Raw genomic sequence first — 25,848 nt, forward strand, 5'->3', positions numbered from 1 at the left:
CCCTCTTCTTAGGAAGTTGGCTTATCCTAGAGACAAATTAGTTAAGGTAAACCCCTCAAATAATTGATTTTCCATAAAGAGGATAAAATTGAATTTTTGAAGACGTAGTTTGGTGCTTTTGCAAGACACGCTAGAGCTTACTTTGCTCGTACTTGCAACAAAACGCTTAACCTGTAAAGACATAACAAACACCGATTACGGCGTACGTCCACTAGCGGGCACCTCTTCCTATCTTCTTGTCTTTCAACACTTCTTTCTGACCGTGGCGGTCTTACACGAATAGCGGACATCCCCTGAGTGTCGATGTTAAGGTTCTTTGGCCGATGAACTGTCTATACAATCAATGGAATTCTTCGAAAAAAGCTGAAAGTGGCCGACACCTTTCATTTCAATTTTATGATGTCGCCGTTGCATTGCTAATCGAGCTGTACATAAAAAAGGACAAGAAGAGCATGTAGAAGAAGGAGAAGGAGATAGAATGTTACTTGGATATTTGAGTACGTGAGTACGGATCTTGTGCAAAAAAGGTCGTGATCCAAGAGGAATCAAGCTGCCTAATTTGCGGCAAAGGTGTGATCAATGCCAAGTAAGGTGACGTTTTATGTTTGGTGACCTCTTAAGCTGCTCCAAGTAAACCAGAGAGTTGAATTGACTCTTTCTTATCAATTAATATAATCAAGGCGGGCGAGTGAGATGAAGCTTTCACAATTTGAACAAAAGGAATGGCGTAATCTTCTATCGTAGCATTATCAGTAAAAAAGCTGAACTTAGTCTCGCCTACCACTCCCTTAATCGTTGACACGACATCAAATTTAAAAGTAGACGTTATCTTACCGCATTCATGATCAAGGTTGGAAAATGATTACTACTTACAATCCACTGTACATCCGTAGTTTATATCCAGAATCCACATATAGACGCAAAACTTGACATGTGCATTAAGCACTATTCTCTTAAGTTTCAAATCGAAAATAGGGACAACATGCTCCGCGAATACGCCTGTAATAAATGAGAACAACAGCTAACAAACCTTAACTTAACTGCTGCTGATTCGAACCTTTTGCTAAAGTACATTATTTGGAACCATATCCACATGATACGCCGACAGTTGCTACCTAAATTCTTTTAAAACCTATTTAGATTAGTAAGAGTTGATGGACATCAAACCTTTAACCCCAAGTGTGAAAGACTTTCTGATTAGATAGCCCTTTCTCTTTCTTAAACACGCAGTCACTTCGTATAGCAGTAAGGGAGGAATACAAAGGAGTATGGCTTTAAAAAAAGGTTGGAAATTTTCATGAAAAATTTTATTGGTTTGGCTTTCATTACATGGATACGTAATGCCTAATTCTCCATTAGCTAGAAGCTGTTTTACCAAAATATTAATTCAAACCAAATTTTGTAATCTATTTTTTAGCTTTTCATTTGACCTTGCAATCAATTATCTTACGTCTGTGTATTTTGTTTATTATTTGTCGTATCTATAGCCGACAAAGTAAACGATATAATAGTAAATATAAATATATGAATATAAAATAATAATTTATTGAATGCTTTCCTCGATTTGTAACGCCACCTAGTGGATAAGAGGAAATAAGAACCCAAGCTGCCTATAACTAGTTTTCAGTTTTTCTCTTTTTTCATTTTTTGTTTTGTACTCGATTAAGTCTCATTCTTTATACAAAATACTTAAAATTATGTGCATAAAATAGTCATAAATATATTGAGCACTCATAAGCATCCCTATCGCCCATGTGGTGCTGTATATATGTTAAAGAGGAATTTTACAATGCAAAAATTGCACATTAAAGATCATACAGTCATGTGCAAGACAAAATCAGACAAAAACGCAAGAAGGCATGCAGAGTGAACGCATGTTTCACTATAATAATAATATGCTTGTTTACTGTCTTAGCTCTCTTGAATGTAGAGGAGGAGTTGAACACATGGGTGAATCCAATATATATAATATAAGCTTTGCTTGCTGTCCATGTTGCTGGAACTTCACTTGAAACGTTGCTTATTATGTTAAGTATTGTTTGTATCCTATTGCGCGTACGTACACACATATGTAATCATAAATATTTACATTTTTTTGTTGGTATTGTTTTTTGCTTTGCCATTCTTGCTTTCTCATTTGAATAATCGTTGCTTGTTTGCTGTCAACACCATCGAAAATATTGTATGAGAACCGAAATATGTTTATAGTTTGAAATAGAAAATAACACCGAACAGTAGCAAATAGCATTGGCTGTAATATATTAGGTATTATCTTTAGTCGTTCTTTACAAAAAAGAAGTATTCTTAGTCCAATTTATTAAAGGATTTTATGAAATTTCTTTTTATCTTTTGATTACAAAAATTTGTTATAAATTAGTAAAAACAAAGGAAAGAAGGGCCACGTTTAAATACCTTACACCAAACTGATATCGACAGCGTTCGTTCTTGGGTTTGAAGAAGTCAGTGCAAAAAATTTCATTGTAGTGTCTCAAAAACTGCCGCTTGCAGGTCATGTTCTTATGCTGCAAGTCACGTTCTCAAAGATAAAAAAACGGGAAAAGGTTTTTAAAATCTATTTTAATTCATTACGATGGCGATTACGCAAGACCTGCTTGCAAAATAACTTTATTTCCTCGAATATTACCCCTTCGTTTATTTTTGGTCTAAGATCTCTAGAAAAAGCGGAAAAATTTTCTTCTCCAAAACAAATAAATAGAGAAATAGCAGATCATTTATATGCCCTGTCCTTTGATATCCTCTGCTTTTCACAAAGACATCTTTTAATGTGTATAAAATTTTCACTAACATAATCTCAGCAAGCCACCCGAAAAGTACGCTCGAGCACACCATTCTAAGTAAAACAAATATGTCTTTAAATTATCTATTGTTATACCTTACAACCCTTGTGGCACAGCGCACATTTGTTACATCGAACTAAGCTTGACTGTCGGTCCGTCCGTTCGTCCATGCACTTTCATGTCCAACCTACAGGTGGCAATTTTTGAGATATTTTGATGAAATTTGGTATACCGATGTGGTTTGGGCTAAGTACAAACGCTATTGAACATGGTTCGGATTGGAACCCTTTTATATTACGCCTTGCTTTGAAAAGTCATCATATGAGAAAGCACAAGGTGTTATGAATAACTGTAAAAACGAAACGATGTTGGGTATCGAAAGGTCTGCCATAATTAAAAAACTTTTCGCGAAACGGTATTGTAATCCTCTTCACTGAAATCATTAGGAAGTTAACAGACATATGAGCAATTTTGCATCGTTTTTCACGTTATATGCCACATCGTTTTTCGTAAAAGTATATGAGACTGGCGCGGATGCTTGCGACATTTAGAACGACTAGGGGTAAGGCTGCCTTTTATTATGCCACATTCGTTTTTTGTCTTACGGTTTCCATGTTTTTTTGGCTCAACCAATTCAACGACTATCAAGTAGGCATACCCAAATGTATGAAACTAAATTAAGAATTTGCGATCTGCGGATTGAGCAGCAGAAGAGAAGACGAATAGACGGACAGACAAGCTTAAACCGTTTCAGAAAATGATTCTCAATCGACCGGAATAATAAAAAGTAGATCTATCACAAGTCCTTGCGAAATGATGTAAATATTTGCATAAGCTTGGTATGTCCTTCTAACACAAGTGAAGTATACATATATACGTATAACTCACGATTTTAAATATTTCTTAATAAACATTTATAGAAGATATTGTATATTGCTATGCTTATGAACTTTGAAAATTTGCAAGGAATGGAATCGTTTTTCGATCTCTCTCCCCCATATATCCTCGTAGCAAACAAAAAAGAAGAAACATTTTTACGGCAACAAAGTCTAATTTTAAATATTTATGACGGATTGCTTAAAAGTAATGAGTTGATATCTCAATTTAGTCTTGGTGTACTTAGGTCTTCTTTTCTGAGCCATTCCTATGCAAAGTTTCTCATGAAAAGAGAACATTTATAAGGCAGCACCTCTCGCAGTCATTGGACACATTTGGGCGATGTTACGCCCAAAGGCCGATCCCACCGCGTCCATGGTATCCGTTCGCTATTTTAATTTCAATTTATGGATTTATAAGGTATCGCGCTGTATTGGGTGGATGTAATTTTACGCTCAGTCTTTGTTTGTTGGTCTTCCAAAGTTACTAAAAAATATGCTTTTTTCTTGGAGGCCGTTGTGTCGTAAATGTAGACCAAAAGTCATATTATTAAGCTTGCGTCTTGCTTGTCTCAGCAAAAAGCGGGCTTTTTCCCGGCCGAAACTATCTACATTCCTTTATATCAGACTTTGTACCCGCCCCTATGAAACTAAAACGCGGAGACGACTGAGAAACTTACCGTAAAATTACCAGAGCCTAACATCGGACACGAGCAAAGAAAAAAAGCGTGCAACCACAATGAATAAAAAATAAGTGAGCAAAAGAAACCTTCGATTACTTTATATGAAGAAGACAAAAATTGAAAAATTTTAAAATGTATAAAAAGCGCTAGTGGAGACCTCTTCGATATGAAAGAGTCACACAACGTAACGACTACATTGGGAAACTACGCATATGCAATGCCTTGGGATGACTTCAAATTTTTCTATTTACCATTAAACATCTCATGTTATCAAAAATTTTACAACATTATAGTTCCAGAGGCGGAAGAGCTTCTTGAATATGATGAAGGAATGTGTAAACTGTCTCACAAGACTCTGGTTTGAAGAATTCTTTGAAAGTAACGCATTTTGTGCTGATAGATCTGATAGGATGCTGTAGTTTTCTGCAATAGTGAAACTTCTTATAAAGAACTTCCACTGTATCTTTAAAAATGAATTTTTTGTTATATCAATTACAAAATATACAGTGCCTTTTATATGCATACACATTTTTCACTTTTGTCTCTCAACTTCTCGACTTGACGAGTTTGCTTGTGCCGCTATTACACATCTTCTTCCCTTTTTGTATGAGGGAACAGTAAAAAGGACAAAAAAAATTATTAAACGGCATTTATGTAAATATTTAAGCAAACATGGCAATATTAAGTCATGTATCTTGTTTGCGTGTGTTTCATATGTACGTGTTCACAAATATAAACAAGTATGTACATGGGATAAGCAAACAATTGTGAATGTATATGTTTCCGAAATACAACATGAACTCTATAGCATACGACGGCACATGAAGCGGTAATATCATGCTTTACACTAAATAAGAGTTGAACAAGTGAGCTAACTTACGACTCACGAGTATTTTAATTTTAGTTAAATCGTAAATATGAAACTTATCGAGTTCTCTTTCAATATAATAACGGATTTGATGTCCTTATACGAGTTGACAGAGTACTTGTCTTACCGAAAATGCACTGCGATACACTCTTGTATGAAGAAAATTACAAAAGCTATTGGCATTGGCAGTTCGTTGGTTGCTTACGCTATCCGAAAGGAGGTGTGTTTTCATCACTTTCTTCCTTTCTGTCGTCACTAGATGCTTCAAAAAGCCCTACCATGAGACACATCACACATGCGTAACGTTTGATGTAGTAATTGGCAAGGAAAAGAGAGGAAAATTTTCTCCCAAACACCGCAATGCAAATTTTAGAAGAAAACAGGAGAAACGTAAGTGTTTTTGTTGAGAAGGGAAAAATCAGCCTTTCTTTCTCTCTCTCTTTCCTTGATTTATAACCATTTTCTTCCTCTCCATCATTTCCTTTCTTTTTCTCTTGGCGCTTTTTATGTTGTTATCACTCACTCTCTCTTTCTCGCTTTGCTTTGTGATTCCGTTTTTCTCTCGGTAGAGCAGAAGTGCTGTCTGGAAGCAAAGTTTCAATATTTACAGCGGCCTCTTCTTCGCATCCGCTTCATAAAAATTCGGTTTTTTGGTCACCCTTGTTTCCCATTGCGTGTATTGTTGATATTGCATGCCAGAGGTAACTTAAAAATTGCTGCGAACAGAGCGACTCTGCACCACAATTTGTAAGAGCCCAACAAGCATTTCTGTTGTATTAGTAAAGGCAGAACTGCTCGCTCATTTAAGCGATTGTAATGATCGCAGGTTGGCGTTAGTGCGATTATCGCCGAAGCGGTCCCCTTTACGTTTACGAATTTGGCGAACTCAAAGAAGTATAACTTCACTAGCGCACAAAAAAAAAATTATAAATACTGGTCGACTCGTCGTATCTCTGGATTGCAGACAGCGATTTCAGGGTCGGCTTTTTAAGAAATAAATTGGACTTTTAGGAAATCAACTCTGCCTAATTCTACACTGTACTCAGTATTAGTTCCCTGAACTTGTGTCCTAGGCTGGAAAAAACTGAGGTTCTGTGAGCAGTGATTTGACACATGGCGATATCTTTTGTGGATTCACCTAACAGAGGAGTAGCTCTTCTTTGTCAGCTTTCTTGTAAAGCTATGATAATGGCTTGTAATGTGTCTTCAAATATGGGCGCATAATATACTTTTAGAGGCTTATAAAATTTAACAAAAATTAATATTCCTCTCGGATTCATGACTTTGAAATTTTTTTGCTGGACATTATTTAATCCCTTCTTATGAATATATTTTATTTATTTTTTTTTTAAGCAGATTTCTTTGCAAATCCATCCAAGTAATAGAAATTCTGCCCATCTTTGTTGCAAATGTTTCAATTTTGAAATGCATGCTTGCCTTTGTGTATGTGTGCGTTTATGCATGGATTGATGGTTTGTCAACATCACATTTATACATTTCATGTATTTATGGTGTTTATCACATTCATTTGGTAGAAACAGTTTCCATTTAATGATCATAAGTCTGCAATAATGACATTCTCGTTGATATCTTGGTGACCACTCAATATTATTTGATGGCAGTAAACATACCAACAACAACCTGTCTTTAGTATTGAAGACAGCAGGACAAAAAAAAAAGGGAAAAAGAAGGAATTGAACTGAGAGAGATGTAAAATTTCGTATATGTTTTATTAGTTCTCATCTGGATGGAAGAATGTTTCGAAATGATTGCAAATTTCATAAGCAGATTTAATCTATTTATGAACTATATTTTGTAAACAGGAATGAGATTTCATTTCTCTTTTGGTATGTGATTACGTTCATATATTATTTTACTGTCAATTTTGTCTTGGTGAAATTATATTTGCTATCATGTCAAGATATCAATTTTTTTTTATTTTATCTGTAGTCACATCGTTATGTGTTTTCAGGTAATGTTCTGACATTCTCTGCTTCGTTATGACATATAGTCTGAGAAGATTGCCTGTCCGAAGTATTGACAGTTCGTAGAGTGAATTTTGAATAATATTGTTTCGTTGTATACTGTATTCTCAATATTCCTCGAATTACGTTTGCTGTGGTCTCTTGGAGAACCCAAAAAAAATGTAACGTATCATTCGTTGGTATAAGTCAGCTAAAATGAAGAATTAGCGCTGTACCAACTTTCAATGGGTGCCCCTCAGCACTTGTAACTAAGAACCGCCACGAAAAATTTGATCGCGAAGATTACGTCTGACAAACGAAACTAAACTTTATTGGGGATTAAAAATTACAATTAACTTAAAGCAATTAGAGAATTATTCTAAAAATATCATGCAAGTAAAATTTGACGTATAGTTGCGACACTTTGAATGGATTGCATTGCAACTGCATAAATAAACATACAAACAAACACGGATTGACATTTAGAGTCAAGTGAATATCAACAAATTGGAATCAAATGAAATATATAAAATTTACTTTTATAATTAATTAATTAATCGGAGACTAAATTCTAAGCCTAAAGTCTTAAAGCATTAGCACCTAAAGCTATCGGATTTATTGAAAACTCTATCGCATTTGAGTTTTGAACCCACGACCATTGAGTTGTTACTCTTTGCCTATTCCGCCACTCAGGCGAGTGTATATATTGTTACGAATTTCGCTTTTCTAAAATAGGACTCGTACCTCTAGATCGTTGATATTCTTTTCAAGAGAAATACCCTTCAAAGTTCTCTTATTTACAATTATATTCCCTTAGCGTAATGTTATTCACAATTAATTTTTCGCAATACTTTCGACTGCTCAACTCAAATATTCTTTTTCTACTAACTCTGCCTTCCACAAATATTCGACTTATATACATTTTTACAATACCCACATTCCTGGCTTCTCTGCTTTTCCGCTAATCGTTTTCATTGGCCGGCAGCTGCATGATGCGCCTGTAAATGTGCACTTGGGGTTTCTCTGTTTAGGGAATTTATTATTTGGGAAAATTAATTAGCCGGAATTAACCGGATTTGGAATTAAACAACGTTGGTAGGACCGGACTGTATCAAATCACGTAAGACTTTATTTACAAACTTAGAAAATTATTTAATGATCTTATCTGCATAAAAAACAAAGGACTCGCTACGTGAAGTTCGCAAACATAATGGGTTGACCGCTTTTCTTAAAAGCCGCGATTCTTACGTTGGTCGAATCCTTGGCTTACAAACTTTTCAAATAGGCGAAGAATATTGAATATTGTTCTCATGCTTCCTTTTTTACTTCTTACATGTAAGGTTTGTATTTTTAATCTTATCAAGGAAATTTAACGTCTTGATTAAGGGTCTACACTTTATCAGACTGGCAGGTAAACCATTGAAAACCTTTAACTGCGTTTTGAGAAATGTTTGAATTAGGTACTTTTTTTTATAGACTTATAGCATCAAATATGCGATTTTTGTAACAATATATGTTAATGCAACATAATAATAAAGTGCGCGCGAAAAAAGGTAAAGTTAAGCAGTCTTTTATAAAAAAAATTAACTCTTGCTACAAAATAATGGTAAAACAAATCTTTTATTCAACACATTACCCGTTACTAGCATGCCGTCTATATGACGCAAACAAACAACAAAAGTTTTTATCTAAGGGGTGCCAGGCCTTTTGGAACTAACTTCGTAACCGTTTATGTCTTCGCTATCGTCGTAACAATCGAAGAAGGCTTAGGTGGGCAATAAGAGATTTAGTTGAGAAAAGGCTGGATGGGATGAATTATTGTCCGCTAAGCCTAGCAGGGTTAATAGTACACTTTAATTCAGCGATAATTGTAAAAATGCCCATAAATAAAATAGCGCTGCCTTTCATGAAAGCCAATAACGACTTCTGTATATGGTACAACTTGCGTTTTTGCATCAAAAGTCAAACATATTTTTACAGCCATGACCGAAGGATGAGGGATATACTCGGAAAGAAGCTTCAGAGATCCCACAAGGTATATATATCCGTCGTTGTAAGACTTCTCCTGACCGCAGAAATAAAGTTATCAATTTCCAGTTTGGCAGAAACATTGGAAGCTCTTGCGCGCAGTTTGGTATTCAAAAGATGCCAAATCGTTTGAAGAACACGTCTACACTACGTAAAGTGAGGATGCCCGTGTTTTACAAAAGAAATAAAAAATTATTCTATGGGCGACCTGTACAGAAATGAAAGAAAACTGCCCACGCCTACTCAACTTTACAGTATATCAAAACATACTTTTTTTTTGATACTTTTATAACGGGCAGAGGAAAGCTTCAAAAGTACGGAAATTCTTAAACAGTTGCGGCTCCGGAATGCGCCTAACTATGTCCGTCTGAGCAACTGTTCAGTGTCTGTGGTAAATATTCTCCCGTTTGCCAAAATAGAGATATCGCTTACAAACTTGCAAAAAAAAATTTGAAAATGACCAAAACTTTTCAAAGGTCACGTCCACAACGCCTACAGGCGCGTGGAACAAAAACAGTGAACACTTTTGCATTCTATGTTTTTTGCTTGTTACTCATACACTCCGTATATTTCCACTTTTATTCTGAAAATAGAACCCACGCGCCCACCCCATTGAGAAAATTTAATTCTTTTTATTCTTTTAATGTCTCGGTGATGGGTATAAAAGACTTAGCCACAACCAAATAGATTTTCTTACTTCTTATTTTTCAAATAAACTCTACCAAATCAGATATGTGTCAGTTTGATAGAAAATCTTATTCACGAAGATTTCTGATCGAAAAATTGAATCAAGTGACCATCGCTGTCCATTTTCGGATTGAGTTTTATAACTATTCTTCTGATTAATTCTGAACGTTTTGTGCTGATTGCTCGCTTAAATCGCATTAGTTGCTGGCAGCAGAAGTGGTTTGGCCATGCCGGAGCAGCTTATGATGAACGATTGTCTTCCACTCCCGTCAAACACAGAGCAGCAAGTGATGTGGTATTAATTCGGGTTTTGTAAACATTCTGGCATTTCCATCCCATTTGTTCCACGAATTTTTCGCGGGTTCACGCCGTACGTAAAGCGCTTTTTATCGGCTCTTGACAATCCCCTCAAATGTAGCCTGATTTGATTTGGTGTAATAAAATTCTTTAGGGTTAATTCCTGTGATGCCAAATATTGCTCTTCTGTTTGTATACCGATTCACGCAAATGCTTTAAAATTGTATACGTTATCGCTCATCTCGAAATGCTGTTTCATCGACTTTATGAACGGTTGAGCAGCCAAGGTACGACTTTCAAGCCATTTAGATGCTGCTGCTGCATTTGGTGAACTATATTCACTCAGTGCATTGCAAATGTCTGCGCAAGCTTATTAGGCTTTTTTCGAATATGACAAATGCGGATTTTTAAATTATATTTCTGCGTTGACTTGATTTCAACGTCCTCACTTAATTTGCGCTGCTTTGAAGATGCGAATAGCCAGCAAAGAGAAGGGTGCAACAATACGCAGATTTAGAAAAAGAGTAAAGTTGAAAGAGAACTAACCTGATGGAAATTGCAAAACTTTCAATAATTCAGAGTCTTTCAATTCATAGTTAAATAGTATCCTAATATAAGGAGCAGGACGTAAGAATATCAGACCGATGGCAATTAGGCGACCAACATTAGAGCAGATAACAGCCCTTGGTTAAAGATCACCATTCCACACTTGTTAGGTCATATAGCGACTTTTCAAATTAAGGCGTTATATAGTGTGGGGTGGAAAAAGTAGTTCGATTCGAATCACTTTCAACAGCGTTCACCCTTGAGTTGAAATAAATCAGTGCAACAAATTTCATCAAAATATCTGACAAATTGAGGTCTGCAGATTCAGCACAAAAACAAGGCGGATATACGGACATGCAAATTTAAAACGACTCAGAGGGCGATTCTGAATCGAACACACACAAACTTAATATAGCCCTGTATCATAAGTGGTGAGGGATATAAAAATAGTTAAAAAATTTGAGTGAATGTTCGCATCTCATATAAAAAACTTAGTAAAGAAAATTGATGAAAGTTTTTATGAAATATGGTAATTAAACGTATTTTGTTTCGACCGGCGGACGTAAAATTGTTTGTAAAAATAAATATCTACTACAAATATTTTATGCAGATGAATGTGTGCAATTTAATATTGCTTTAAGTGTTTCATATGAATTCTGACAACTATTTTCGCATTCGAATGCCTGTCTACTGCATATGGAAAAGTAAACAATGAGAAGAGACTTGTAATCATGAAAATTTTGCACTCTCGCATGCCAAGCTACCTACACATAGCCATACGTAAATAATATTCAGGCGTAGTATATGTGAACAGCAATTTTGTATGAAATCAACAACTGAAATTAGATCGTATGGTCTACAAAACCAACGCGAACGCATAATTACTGAATTGCGGCAGGCACTTAAATAATGTTGATATTTTGGCATTCTGTCTGTTCGACAAGCAATTCGTCAATTTAAGAGTATCTAGCTTAAGATAGTCAAGCCCGCGGTTACGAAATTTTATGTTGATTTAAGGCTCTGACATATAAGAAAAACATTCCAAGTGCATACATCGTCAATGTAAAATCTTATGGATAAGTCAGAGCAGCAGCCCACACAGTAAGTTTGTCAGTCAGGTGCTTAAATTAAAGTCATGCATAATTATTTGACGTTGAATGCAGTAATGAAAAGTTTTTTTTTCCTCGGTTAGGCGCCACTCAAAGCTTTGTTTTTTAATATTTTAAATATCAGTTTCATGCAATATGTAAAGGAAAAAATGAAACAATCAACCAAGATAATTGATGAGAAAAAAAACGAAAAGACCAAGAGAGAAGTGTTTGTACACATCGAGTTTGAATCGAATCTTGGGTGCCAACGGAAGGTTTTTTAATCTGTCTTAAGGCTATTACTTGTCAAGTAAGACAAGCTAGATGCCGATCGGTAAGCAGCAAGCCTAAATTTTTAAGAAGCAAGCAAAATAGAACGACCTGTGAAGAAATTTTTCAATAGCTTTAATTTTCTTCATCACCATAATGAATTAAACACGCGATCCACGTCTTCCTGGCCTTCAAAGTCATAAATTTGTCCATTTTCTACGGATTGATTTCAATATATATATATATATATATTACGATCTGATCTCTTATAACCTTTACAAAAGAGTAATGTATCTTTAACGGAAATCTTCAACCTGGAGAAAAAGTATAGAAAAATTGTTGTCACACTTTTCTATTACATTTTCCTGTTAATCGAATTGAATCTTATTCAAGCACATAACAGAGAGAAGACCTGACGCCATTTAGGAACAAGAAGAACTTATCATTTGCCCTTACATCAATATCTATAAAAAAGGCAGCCAGTCTGAAATATTGGAACAGGTCACTAAAGCCGAATAGAATTTTTTTTTTAGATTGTACGCGCACCCGTGCTCGCAAGTCCGGATTACACAGGATCATGTTGCTGCCATTCTAAACATAACATCTAAACAAATTTTTGAATCTTTGGTGAAATTTAGTCCGAAGGATGAAGATCACCGGCCTTTTTTTGTGCAACTACCTTCATTTTTTATCTGATTGATCCTAAGAGCTGACAATGCACGTTCCAAATTTCAATTGTTCAGAATAACTTTCCATCCCCGAAGGATGAAGGATATATTCATTTTGTCGAAGCGTCTGCAACACCTAGAAGAATGCTTCAGAGACCGCACAAAGTATATATATTCTTGATCAGCTTCAAACGCTGAATCGATTTAATCATTTCCGATTGTATAACAAAAACTGGAAATCCGTTTTTCGTGTTGTTTAGTGGCTACTCATAAAGTACAACGCATATAAATACATATAAATTTCCACTTTCATTCTAAAATTAGAAGAAATCAGTTACGCCTACCTAATATTATGCAGTATGAAAATTTAGTTATTTCTTTTTTCTATTTTTTTGTAGGGTGAAGGCGATGGGACGATGGGAGATTCGGTCACGACCGAACACAATTTTCTCACCTTTTTTATTTAGTTTAGTTTAGTGAGTTTTGAGCGCACATAAGTTCCTTTATTAATCAAGAACAGTCGTGCTCTAAGCTCTTAGCTCTAATAAATGCTCGAATGATATTTCGGATTGGTTGAAAGTGAATACGAATATTGATATTAATATGGACGTAAATATGGGCATTAAATAAATTGTGAATACAAATATGAGTAAGAATGTGAATGTAAATATACTCAATATTATGAATATGAATAGGCATATGGCTATGAACATGATTATTAATAAGATTATGGCTATGGATACAAATACGGCTTTATATATGGCGTTGGCTATGATCATGAATATGAATATGAAAGTCGATATGAAGATGGTTGTGGATATAAACATGAAAGGCAATACGAAAAACTTGAATGAAAATATGACTACGAACATAGATAGTTATGAATATAAATATACTTTGAATATGAATATGAAATTGAATATGACTACAAGGGTAAGAATGCGCAATTTGGCTTCCGCGGTTTTATTTTCGAAATACGAAGGCTTACTGTAACAAACCGATTGCAAATTTTTTCCTTCAAAACTTTGTCAAGTAGAAATAACATGAGCTCCGTGCGGTAGAACCACCTGATCTTTTAAGACGGTCCGCAAAGTGAACCATATTTGGGCATCTTCGAATGAACTGCCGTTCGAACAAATAATAAGTCATCTACTGAGACCCGTATTATTCGGCAGGAATAATGTGCGCTGAAAGCAGTGGGCAGGATTGGACATTCTGCAAATATTTCCTGAGTCGATTTTGCTCAGTATGAATGAATATACTTGTACTGAAAAACCACAATACATTGACTTTCGGCGTCTCACGTGCGGTTTTCGTCGCAATTACATGAATGGACTTTGTTGGCGGTTCTTGGTGATGATTTCATTAGATGAGACAAGGCACAATATCCTACAGCCGACTGATGCTATTAACTGAAAGTGCCATGGATATTTAGCTTTATCGCTTCGCTTACTCTGCATCGTGAATTTTGGGTTTTCACTATTCATCGCTCGTAAGAATTTCGAAACATTGCGCCTCAAATTAACCAGGGGAAGTAAAGTTTCTCGCAAATGGCTTATTTCTTAGCTTCTGGCTTAGTGCGATGATTTGTATACTGGCGTATAACTTAAAGATAGCGGTTTCAAATGAAGAAACCATGGCTTTATTGGACAACCTACAGTAGGTACTAGTTGCACTCTCTCTCAGAAAAGGACGGAGCATCCAATATGAATATGACTACAAATATAAATGTGAAGCCAATATTATTGTAGACGAATGTAAATTTTACACATTATCAATTAATGCTTGATGTCCCTCTTTTTCTCCACACTAAATGAGTGCAGAAATTTATCGGGTTTCGTTGTCCTTTCTGCCTTTAAAGTTAATATTTGTTAATATTAGCTCTAACTCAATCTATCTTGCTCAAGTAAGCGCAATTATTTACTACTACTACTGCTATTTTTTCCATCATAACCCATACTGTAGTATTTGCTTACTGGTTGTCTAAGTTGTCTAAGAATTGCTTATTTTTCTTTTTTTATGCTTTTTTTTCAAGATGTCTTGATGTGTTAGGTATAGTTCTTTTTATGAATTTAAACTTAATTACAGGGAAAGATCCGAGTTTGTTCAGCGTATACTTTGAAATAATTTTGAATGATATCTCAAATTAGCCCTTGCTTTATTCCCAGTTGCGCTTTTTATGTACATGAAAAATATATATCATTAAATTAACCATTAATGCGAAATAGCGGTGCGTTGAAAGAGTATGAAAAAGCCGATTTGGGCCATTACCATTCTGTTAATATGACTATTTCTTATTCCAAGCAACCAACCAGATGTATGTTGAGCATTGGCTTTTTCGACATGTGACTATAAATTATTATTTTACCTTACTGTGCGGAAAATAACGCCCACTTAAATCATTTTCCAAACATATATACAATACATCGTATGCCTGCATGCCAATATGTTTATGTGCCCTACTATACGATTTAACATGCATACAAATCTTCATATTCCTATGTAATGAACGTAAATTGTGTTATTGCACGAAACTTGTATTCATCTTGATTTAAGTGTTGTCGATCGCATAAAACAATAGAGTATATATGTATTGGTATTGTGCAGATTTTGTTTTTTTTTTAGTTCAAGTATGAAATTATCGTCTGAATCAACTTTATTTTGAAGCTCTCCTTACTTTCATTTTGTTACGATTGATTTTCGTCTACATTGATCGGAGGAAATTTAGCTGACTTTCAAGCTTGAAGTGTAATATTGTATTAAATGTAAGTATTGTGTCTTTTATGTGTCTCTTAATGACGAATTGTACAATAACTAATAATCGTAGGTTACAAAATGAATAAGTTGAGTAGTATACCTGCAACTGTATAAACTATAGCAGCCAAGGCGTTGAACTAAAACATGCAAATCTCTTAGCAAAAAAGAGAAAAAAGACTGTGTTTGTGCGTACGCTAAGTGCGTTTGTGTTTAAGCGGATACTAGTGTACTAGTGAGTACCAAGAACCCACGCAGGAGCTTTAGTAATCGTTTTCATTTTTCTTTTTTCCTCACTTTTTTCCGAGTAGGTTTGTTAAAGTATCAATGTTAGCAGAAGCTAATGTTATATTGCAGCAACACCTTTTGGAAATAGATGAAAAAGTAATGTTACCTTAATTGGGGAAATAACCTTTAATATAAAAACTCAATTATGTAAAACGTATCAGTCTTAAAGGGGATTTATAACGACAACTATGTCAATTTTATTTTTTCTGTTAACGTCGGAGACGTCAATTAATACATCTAAATTATTTTGGAATCAAGCTTGCATTAAACTTTATCGTAAAGTGGTGCAATAAGTTAGAAACAAAAGTAAATGCAAATTTCCGCCTTTTCTTATCCCACATCACTTGTAGTAAAATACAAGCAGAACATACTGGAAATTTCAGAAAGATCTATATATTTTATTACACTAAGCGATTCAAACTCAATGTCTGAATCAGTTTAAGCATTTCTGTCCATCTGTCCCATTAGAGCCTACCACCCATATAATCTTATGCTCAACCTTAAGATCGCATTTTCGATTTATTCGGAAGATATGTGATATATCGGCTTGTTTTGACAGAAGGACGAGTTGTTGTGTATTGAAAATAACTGAAACTATTCCCTACAATCTTTTCCGCCTTTCTACACGACGAAGTATAAGAAGAAGGAGGAGGGGTGCACAAAGTAAAATTTGCTTTATTTATATTTTTTGACAAAAACCGGGGAATGTAGTATCTTTTTATGGCGATTACCTAAGATTCTTAACATCTTATGACCAAAATAGTTAAACAATTGTGGTAAGTAAGGCTGTGTAGGGCATTTGGTAGTCGACTTTGCCATACTCCATTAATTTGACTTGTTTTCGATTTTATTCTAGTTTAGTGACTATAGACGGATTTCACTTTTTTTAAATTCCGTCTACTTTTCAAGGTTGCGAAAGAGTCTGACTGACAATAATTGAAAATCGATTACTTCACTCCTCCGTTTACTTTAGATGAGTTAGAGTCAGCGATCAGTTTTTTTCGGTACTGTCAACAAGCTGTGAGAATAAAAATAGAAGAAAAGTGTACGCTTTCATGGAATGCCTCGGAACTCTTCACTTCGTTTGTCCTTGTCCACATTAATATTGGGTATAATTTCCTTGTAACCACAGCAGCTATCTCTACGAAGCAATGTATGTTTACCAACGAGTATCATATGATAATTTCTATTTATATTGACTTGCTACAGTCACAAAAATTGAGATAGGAATCTAAAATAGACTCTCATTAATGGATTGAGAAAATGAGCGTGATTAGTTTATTAAAAGACCGATAGGAACTATTTTTGGACTGAATCTCAAAGTGATCTTGACGAACATTTTGAGTTATAAGTTTTCGGAAATATCTTCACGGGATTATTAGTTATAGACGGAAATATAAAGAATATTTTGGCGTTTTTCAATATTGTTTTAGTTTCTACGCTCACATAGATGAGTATGTGGGCAAATCACAACCAATATTTGCCTTGAATTGTTAAAAGATGGAAAAATGTTTGTGTCAAATTTCGGCTTCCTATTTTTATATTTGCGACTTTAGCAATGCCACAAAATGATGGGTTAACCTGATCGATAACGGCGGAAATAGATATAAGCAAAACGTCCAAAAGTTCCATTATTAGGAGGGAGGCAAGAGCTTTATAAGCTGATGAAATAGATATTCTTTTCTAAAAGGAAAATCCACCTGAGTGGCCGAGTAACCAAAGGGCCATGATTAACAACTCGATGGTCATGAGGTTCAAATCTCAAGTGCGACAGTGTTTTTAATAAAGCCGATAACCTTAGATGCTACTGTTTTAAGACTCTTAGTATTTAAAGTTGTGGCTTAATTGATAATAATAACAGTAATAATGAATTTTTGAAAAATGAAAAAATTAGTAAATTTTCATGCATCTGTTAATAAAAGATGAACTTCGTTTGATGGGGTAACTTCTTCGTAATCATTTTTTTGTATTCTTTTTTTTGCATACGTTCGGAGGAAAAAGAGGAAACAAATCGCTTGTAACAAGTTGTGCTTGTACAGCATGCATGTCAAGCTCAAAATATGGCAACATTTGCAAATTTGTCGTGTTTTCTCCACATATTTTTTTCTTCTTTTTTTTTTTAGTCAGTGGTTCGTAAAGTAAGCGACAAGTAGAAAATGTTACAAGACGTGCGAATAAATGTTCGGGGAAGTGCACAATTTTATATAAGTGACTTTGCGTATGTGCATACAAATGTCCGGCGACACTTGTTGGGAAACGTTAAATTTTCTTTTACACAGACTGGAAGATTAATGTTTCAAATGAATGAAAGAACAGCATTTTCTGAAGAAACATTTAAAAATCAAGTGCTTACGAAAATCGTTCTTGATGGTTGTACTCTGATGTTTTCATTATATCGTTTGGGATGCCTAAATAATAAAACACAAATAAAAGGTAACGTTTTGCACTCTTGGAAAAGTTCCTTGTTTATTAATTCTTCTTTTTTCGGTTTTTGTTTATTTTGCTTTAGTTTTTTTAAACGGCTTGTTCGTATTCTGGCAACATATTTATCATATTGTAATATAATTATATCGATTAGGGCCAAAGTAACAGAAAACGTGAAACAATGTATTGAAGACTAATTTCTTTCTTAATTAGTTTTACCTTAACAGCTTTCCTCCTGCCTACTCTCAGCTACCTGATTTCAATGCAAACTTTAAGGGCTAATATATATCTTGTCAATATGCGAATTCAATTAGTAGTTAGCTTAGTTTTCAGAATAAAAAAATCTTGATTAGGTGGCTGAAAGAGGAGCAATGTTTCAACGAATCAGTTTCATAGATCAACGTATGTGTAAGGGGTTATACGCCTACAGACACAATTAGAGGCATCAACGTGAATAGCAGCTAATTAACAATTCTAATTAAAAGCCACTTGAAGCAAAGTCGCCTATTAGGTACGGAACACCACTTCGGCTGATACAATTTTTTACTTAATTTCATCATAAAATACCGAAAACCCCAATTTGTTGCAGTATAACGTGTTAGCTGTTGTGAAAACATTTATATTGGGAAGATGCGATAAAGAGGTCTATGTAGTCCAAAATAACGGAATAAACTCCAATCTTCGTGTAATATGTCAAGTCACTGTTTTGCGCCATTTTCCATTATAAGATTCCAAAAGTTTGAGCCTTTTTACTATGCAAAGCTTCATTTGTGGTAAGAACAACACATGGAAGGAATGCTTAGCAATAGTATAATCCTTTCGACTTTTTCAATGTTCATCTAGTAAGTCAAGAAACTAATTTTCACCGATATTCGACAAGGTATATTAATAATCTAAATTTTTGCACTGCTAAAATTTTGCCCATCACTTTCAAACACAAAAATACGTTGGCGGACATTAGATATACGGAGGGACAGATATGCTTAAATAGATTCAGGAAATGATTTTGCATTGGGCTTGTATAATAGAATATGGATCTGTCTCCCATTCTTCTAGGTTTTCTACACTCATGAGCAGAAACTTTAAATCAAGCGGCGTAGAGTATACAACCCTTTCAGAGGCGTCTGCAAAATACGATCTATTAAAGAATTTCTTATCGATAAAAGTCAGTTTAAAGCCTGAGATTAGGGGCGACTTGAAAAGGGGATAGTTTCTTTTTAACAAGCAATCCTATGGCTTCCTCATTCACACGAGCGAGGGGAGGACTATCCTTGTTTAAAATGCATAGCAGAGGGGATCTCAACTATCAGCTACAACGTGGTTCGCGTTAACCCCGAGCAAGATAGGACTAGGAGATTACATTGCAGAATGTGTAAGCGTTTAACAATCTTCGACTTTATGACAAAAGCACTTACATTTGTATTGTCTCTACAAAGTCCGGATGGGATTGTTGCTTCAAGTTGTTTGCATCAAGTATTCGAAAGGCCCTTGATTCTCGCTATGGTATATTTGTACTTAATGGAATATCGTTCTGTAACGAGCAAAGTTACCATCGGTCCATTACATTCATTTATCATTTTTACATTCATTATTCATTATTTCAAACGTATAAAACCAAATCAAGTAGGCTTCGCGCAATAAATGTTTCAAAATTTTTACCCTATTAAATATGTTTTTCACGTTGACATAATACTAGTGCAGTTAAACCATTGAGCTCACATAAAACGGCCCTAATAAACTAAAAAAAAAAAAAATAAGAAAAGCGTTACTCACAACAATAGCAAATAAATTTGAAACACCATCGCGAGTTCATTGCAAACAAACAAGAAAAGGGAATGTTTTATTTTTTAAACCTTTACCACAGCAAATAAGGTTTTAATGAACGTTGTTGGTGTCGCTCAATTGGTGGTGATCGTGCCAAGTCAATTACGGCAACACAATTTTAAGACCCTTTTGCTGTGATTGTCGGTTATATGGTTGCTATTGCTCTTGTTATTGTGTGTATGAAGGTAGGCAGATATTGCATGTCTTGCATGTCTGTTTGACTTGTTCGCTGTTCACTCGTTAAACAAATCAGAGGCGCTAATAAAATTGTAAATAAGCGGCAAATGTTATAAGTGAATAAAATTTACCTTAAATCATAAACACACGTACATGTTTTTTTTTTGTGCAGATGTTTTATAGCAGTTGTTCCAAAGATCATCATGTATTTGCTTGTACGCCACCCACAGGTTTTTTTTTTATTCATTTATTTTTCAAATGTCCACTTTTCAGCGTTACGCGAATTTATACCGTTTTTAACAGTCATAAATTACAAACAGCTCACTCAAAAGAGAAATATACATAAAAGAAAAACAAACACGTGGGTGCAAGGTTTATAACGAAACGTAACTATTCCTGTTTAGAACTTGATAGCAACAGCGGATCATAAATGAGCCTTTAAATCGTAAAACTTCCCAATTAAAGTGTTTTCCAAAAAATAGGTAGTATTTTAAATTTTAGTGCTAATTCTTCACGGTCAACATAAAGCTGTCATTGCCTTCACATTTCAGAAGTAAAGTTCAGATGATTTTCAGATGCAGGTTTATATATATATACTCAGACAACGCACTGAAACGGTAAAAATTTATTATAAAAAAATTTTAAATGAAACAAGTAACAACACCAGAGTAGCCTACCATTAACTATCCTACGTTATTTCGTTCAATATAGTTTTCCATATAACGACTTTTCAAAGCAAACTCGTTATAGAGGGACTAATCGCAAAAGCGACCCGATTCAAATTATTTTCAATAACGGCCCTGACGCCAAAACATGTTGCTCTACCAAATATCATCAAGACATCAGAAAAATTGCGAGCAAAAGAAAAAAGAACGCACAGCCAAGCTTAGAATCACCTTCTGAATTGATCCTTATAACAAAGGTGTATCTGTCCTTCTGGGTGTTGCATACATCTTTACAAACTCAATATACCCTTGTACGGCAAGTGGTGTAGAATATAATTATTCACAATCAAGCCGAGAGATTTTTATTTGCGAGTAAAATTTCCACTTTTCGGGACTTGCAAAATCTAAAAAAAATAATCGAACCACTATGAATGACAGCTGCGCGCGAATTTTCGCGTATATTAATTAACGTTGCGGATTGTCAACCATTAAATTTTCGAAGTACTTTCGTGTCCATATGTATACGTAGGGTGGCTGAAACGTCTCCGACCTAAATATAAAAATGACAGCATTTACCAACAGAAGTTCAGGTACATAATTACATATGCGAAGTATTCATTAAAACTTCAGCCACGCTGGACGCGCACCTGTTGTTTGATAATCGTGGATGTGCGTAGTCTTATGACAATGGCAAAAATTGAGTATAAGTCTATCATCCAGTACTTGTTTTTGATAGACAGTGCAAGCTTGCGGCCGAATTAAGATCAACGAGGCGGCGGAGGCTATGAACGCGCTCGAGTTTCCCATATTAAATTAAAATCTACGCAAGAAAATGCCGATCGCACGTTGGTTGCCACCGTTGCCCACAGTCGAACAAAAATACCCGTTCACAAGTCGATAATTATAACGGCAATATTGTATACATGCAAGTTCTATTCGTTGCTGCGCCCACCTTATTTTCCAGATCTAACCTTCAACAGCTGACAATCCTGAAAAGAATGCTCTAGGGGAAACTATTTTGACAACATAACGAGATCATTGTGAAAATTTCTTAAGGATGTTGACAAGTCGCTGCACAAAAAAGATGTCTCTAAACAAGATAAGGGACGTTCCGTCCACTTAGATCAGAGACTTTCTAGAAAACTCCCTCATATATACAGCCTAAACAACGCTTCCACGCTTTTAACCGTGCATGGTGTTACAAAGCGAATCGTTTATTAAAAATGAATTCTTTGTTTTGAATCGCTAATAGGCACGAACTGTGAAATAATGTTTGGTACGCCCGTCGTGATCGCCGAATTATTATGCCCAAAAAATGTGCTTTCGTAAAAAACAGATTTGTTGAATTCCTCACCACTTAGTAACATACGACTTTGTGTAATCTGCCGTAATTCTCCCGTCTCTAACGCAGACATCATAACCATAAACTGAACAGCTTTTTCAATCCCGGCTGGGAAAGTGGGTGCTCGTTAAAATGGACCGACGACGACTGGGCAATTTGTTTTCGAACGCCGAGATGTCCTGAGCTATCATATTTTCGTCTTCCTGGGATATCAACTAAGTGCGACATTCTCGGAAACTAGAAGGTAAATTCGCGCTCTTTTGTTAAAAAAGGGATTACACATGGCGTAAGCTTTCGTCAATCTCGCGCTAGCTTTTACTAAGAGAAAACCTGCTACCATTCTTCTTCGCTTTGAATGGGAAATGAAGTCAGTTCCTGAAACCTTCTCTGAATTAGTCCTGACGTCAAGAGCAGCTATTGCTTCAGGAAACCATTTGTTCGGCCAACATACCGCACTTTACAGAATTGGCCAAAATTCCGATGAAACTGAGTCAACGAGTGATCTGCTCTGCTACTGTCCCTCTCTAGCGATAAGAACAGGTAATCTGCTAAATTAAATCTTTCCTAACATAACCTTAAACGTCCCAGTAGATTTAGAAAAAAAATGAGGATATCAGTCCACACCCAATCTATATTGTAAAGCAAACCTCACAATAATAACTACTTGTCCACTTTTGACCCAAAATGAAAAGTTATCAAGAGAGCGGATAACCTAATCTCATTTAAGATATTGTTTTAAATTAATATGCGTACTCCTAATAGGCATATATAGATTCTGTGTTAGCTCGAACAGTGATTTCTTTTTATGTCATTGAATTTATTTTCGCAGCAAATTTCCTGATGAATGGCTTATTTCTTGATTTACCTGTTGATTGATTTCGCGTGTCATAAATGTACTTTACATTACAATACAATGTTTACCGCATTTCGGACTGATGTTTTGTTTGTGCCCGTGCAATTTCCAATGAAGTTTATTAACCTTTTTAAATGATGAATTACATCTTTCAGCGGTGAATTTTTCTCTATTCTGTGAATACTTCTCATTAATCGCCAACTACATAAAGTGCCGGCGTGTTCAGCATTGAATATCTCTGCTGTCTGCAAACTCATTCTCAAAGCTTTGAAAAATTTTGCTTTCGAAAGTATTAGGCAGATTCTGCAGTTTCATTTTCAATTCGAAATCAATTCGAAATTCTATAAAGAGTTTATTATAACCACAAACGTTACCCCTTATACCGAAACTTTTCATGTACCCACACCTATAGGACTTTCTGGATAGTTAAGTTACTCAAACCTTACGACACCATTACTAAGTTTAGTTGATTATTTTTTCATTTCGCAATCAATTAATTTTTTTTTGCGTAAAGTATGAGGCGAATTGAAAATCGCCTCGGGGGCCTTAGTTTGTTGACTCCGTACTACGACATAAACGATAGTATTACAACACTTTATATTCACAGAGAATGAGAAGAGAGGAAAATTGCATTGAGAAAATGCGAAAAATTTATGGTTGACAGGTACTTCAGGCCTAAACTCTACAAATTGTTAGACTTAGTGCAGAGATCATGTTGTCTTTACCACGTTAACCGAAACGTGATTTAAATATTAGTCATATTAATGTATTAATATTATTTTTATATTTTTCTTTTCATTTTATTGGTCGTTTAATTGATATTTGTTTATGTTGTTTATGTTAGTTTTGCATTTGCTTTACACAGCAAATTCTTATTATTTTAATTTGAAAGCAAAGGAAAAAACACTAAACGCTTTGCGTGTCTAGGTTGTGAATGCGTGCAATTGTCTTGTCTTTGAGTAAAGAGCAAATAGCATGACAAGGCGGCTCGTTTTTCTTATGGTTCGTTGCAGTTATTATTATTTTTAAACCAAGACAAATATTGGCACATTGACACCCTCGTCTTCCAAGAACGAACTCACGTTTTCTGTTTGCACTGTTTGGGTTTTTTTTTTCTTTTTTTTTTTTTTTTTTTTTTTTAGAAAAAGTAGAAAAACCCAGCCAAACTTCATAGGTTGGCACTCATGTTTTCATTGAACATTTTTACGGCAATAACACAACTGGTGGTATTTTCTTGGTATTTCGTGTTAATGGTGGGTGGGTGATTGGCTGGTTGAATGATCGGATTGAGGTAAAGGAGTTTAAATGTTTGTATTCACATATTTCTCATAAATATCGTAATTGAATGACATTCTATATGAAAAATTGTATAAACAAAATTGCATTGACATAAATAACAGAAATAAATTAATTAGCAGTTGACAGAAGTAAAAAGCTTTGCCAGTAGTTAAGCAGGGCTTAGCTTGGACTAATTTAAAATTTTTCTTCAAGCCACGATTAAGGGTAGACTAACTAATGCATTTAAATATATATTGTTACACTAAAATAATTCTTTAGAGCAGATCAATAAATCTATCGAAGCGAAGGCGTTTTATTGAAAACGTTGTCACTCAAGCAGTTAATTATCGAAGAATCGAATTCTGAATCGATTTAAGCATGCCCGTCTGTCCGCCTAGGTGTCTGTCCGTCTGTGCAAGTGAAAATTAAGTCATCGCCCACACATTTGCAAAAAGAATTTAGAACTACTTAAACTTTCGCGGGGACACGTCTACATCGCTCCAAAGTCTATGCGACAAAAAATTCTATTTCGAAAACAGAAAAAATCAGCCGCGGCCATTCCATTTTAGAGAGCATGAAAATTTAGTTCTTTTACTTGTTTTTTTATAGATGAAAAGAGACCAGGGAAATAATAACATTGCTAAAACCATGACGTCGTTATGATGATCCGAACACGTAAGACAACCGTTTTTACTGATGTTAAGGGAATCCCCTTAGCAGCTGAATTGGGGCTCATACTGAAGGATAAGTAAGACCTTATTATATATGATAAAATAACTTTACAGAATGACGGCATCACAGTGTTGACGGCAAGAGCACAGGCCTCAACTCAATTAGGTTCAGTATTTAGAACCGACGATGACGAATTTGTTCCATTGGAAATCAAATCGTACTCGTCGCCAATTAATTCGCCTGAAATTACGAAAACCTCTAAATAAAGACAACAAATAAGACCATGCACCACTTCGCCCAATACGGTTACTTACTCATTTTGGTAATAATGCAACAAAAATTGCAAATAATTTTCATGTAAATGCGTACTTGCCATGAACGCCCGCATATTAGAAGGAGCCCAAACTATGACATGACGTCATCCAAATTTAATAAACTTAATTTATTTCCTAAAAATTTTATTAATTTTCAGTTTTCGTCATAAAAAGCTGGTATTCACACTTTCTCTCCATATAAATGCTTGCTCCCATCATAACCCTTACACATGTTAGGGTCTAAAAGTTTTTTACTGTGGACCAATTTCCATCATAAAACACAAAAATGAGGTTTCTGAAGGGCTTAATATTATTACATGGCAAACCTTACACGAAGCGGGATCCATGAAGTAGATCATTTGGTTCAAATTTGATCTACTTAATTTTTATGTCAAATTACTGTCATGGACAAATTTTCATCATAAAATATTAATATTTTAAGCCTTTGTGGCATGTAAGGGTCTACATTTCCACAGAATCTGTAT

The 25,848-nt window shown here is 35.1% G+C and overlaps 1 protein-coding gene across 1 annotated transcript in view; it reads left to right on the forward strand.

The window, feature by feature from the left end:
* The window catches only part of LOC119641003 (protein TsetseEP-like), a 39,254-nt gene extending 13,939 nt beyond the window's left edge, over positions 1-25,315 (forward strand). Inside the window, exons 4-5 of the mRNA XM_038039424.1 lie at positions 13,468-13,705; positions 25,163-25,315. Of these exons, the coding sequence (XP_037895352.1) occupies positions 13,468-13,705; positions 25,163-25,315 (391 nt within the window). The remainder of the gene's footprint in view (positions 1-13,467; positions 13,706-25,162) is intronic.
* The last annotated feature ends 533 nt before the right edge of the window (positions 25,316-25,848 follow it).

The sequence above is a fragment of the Glossina fuscipes genome, unplaced genomic scaffold (genome assembly GCF_014805625.2).
Source record: "Glossina fuscipes isolate IAEA_lab_2018 unplaced genomic scaffold, Yale_Gfus_2 133, whole genome shotgun sequence".
NCBI lineage: Eukaryota > Metazoa > Arthropoda > Insecta > Diptera > Glossinidae > Glossina > Glossina fuscipes.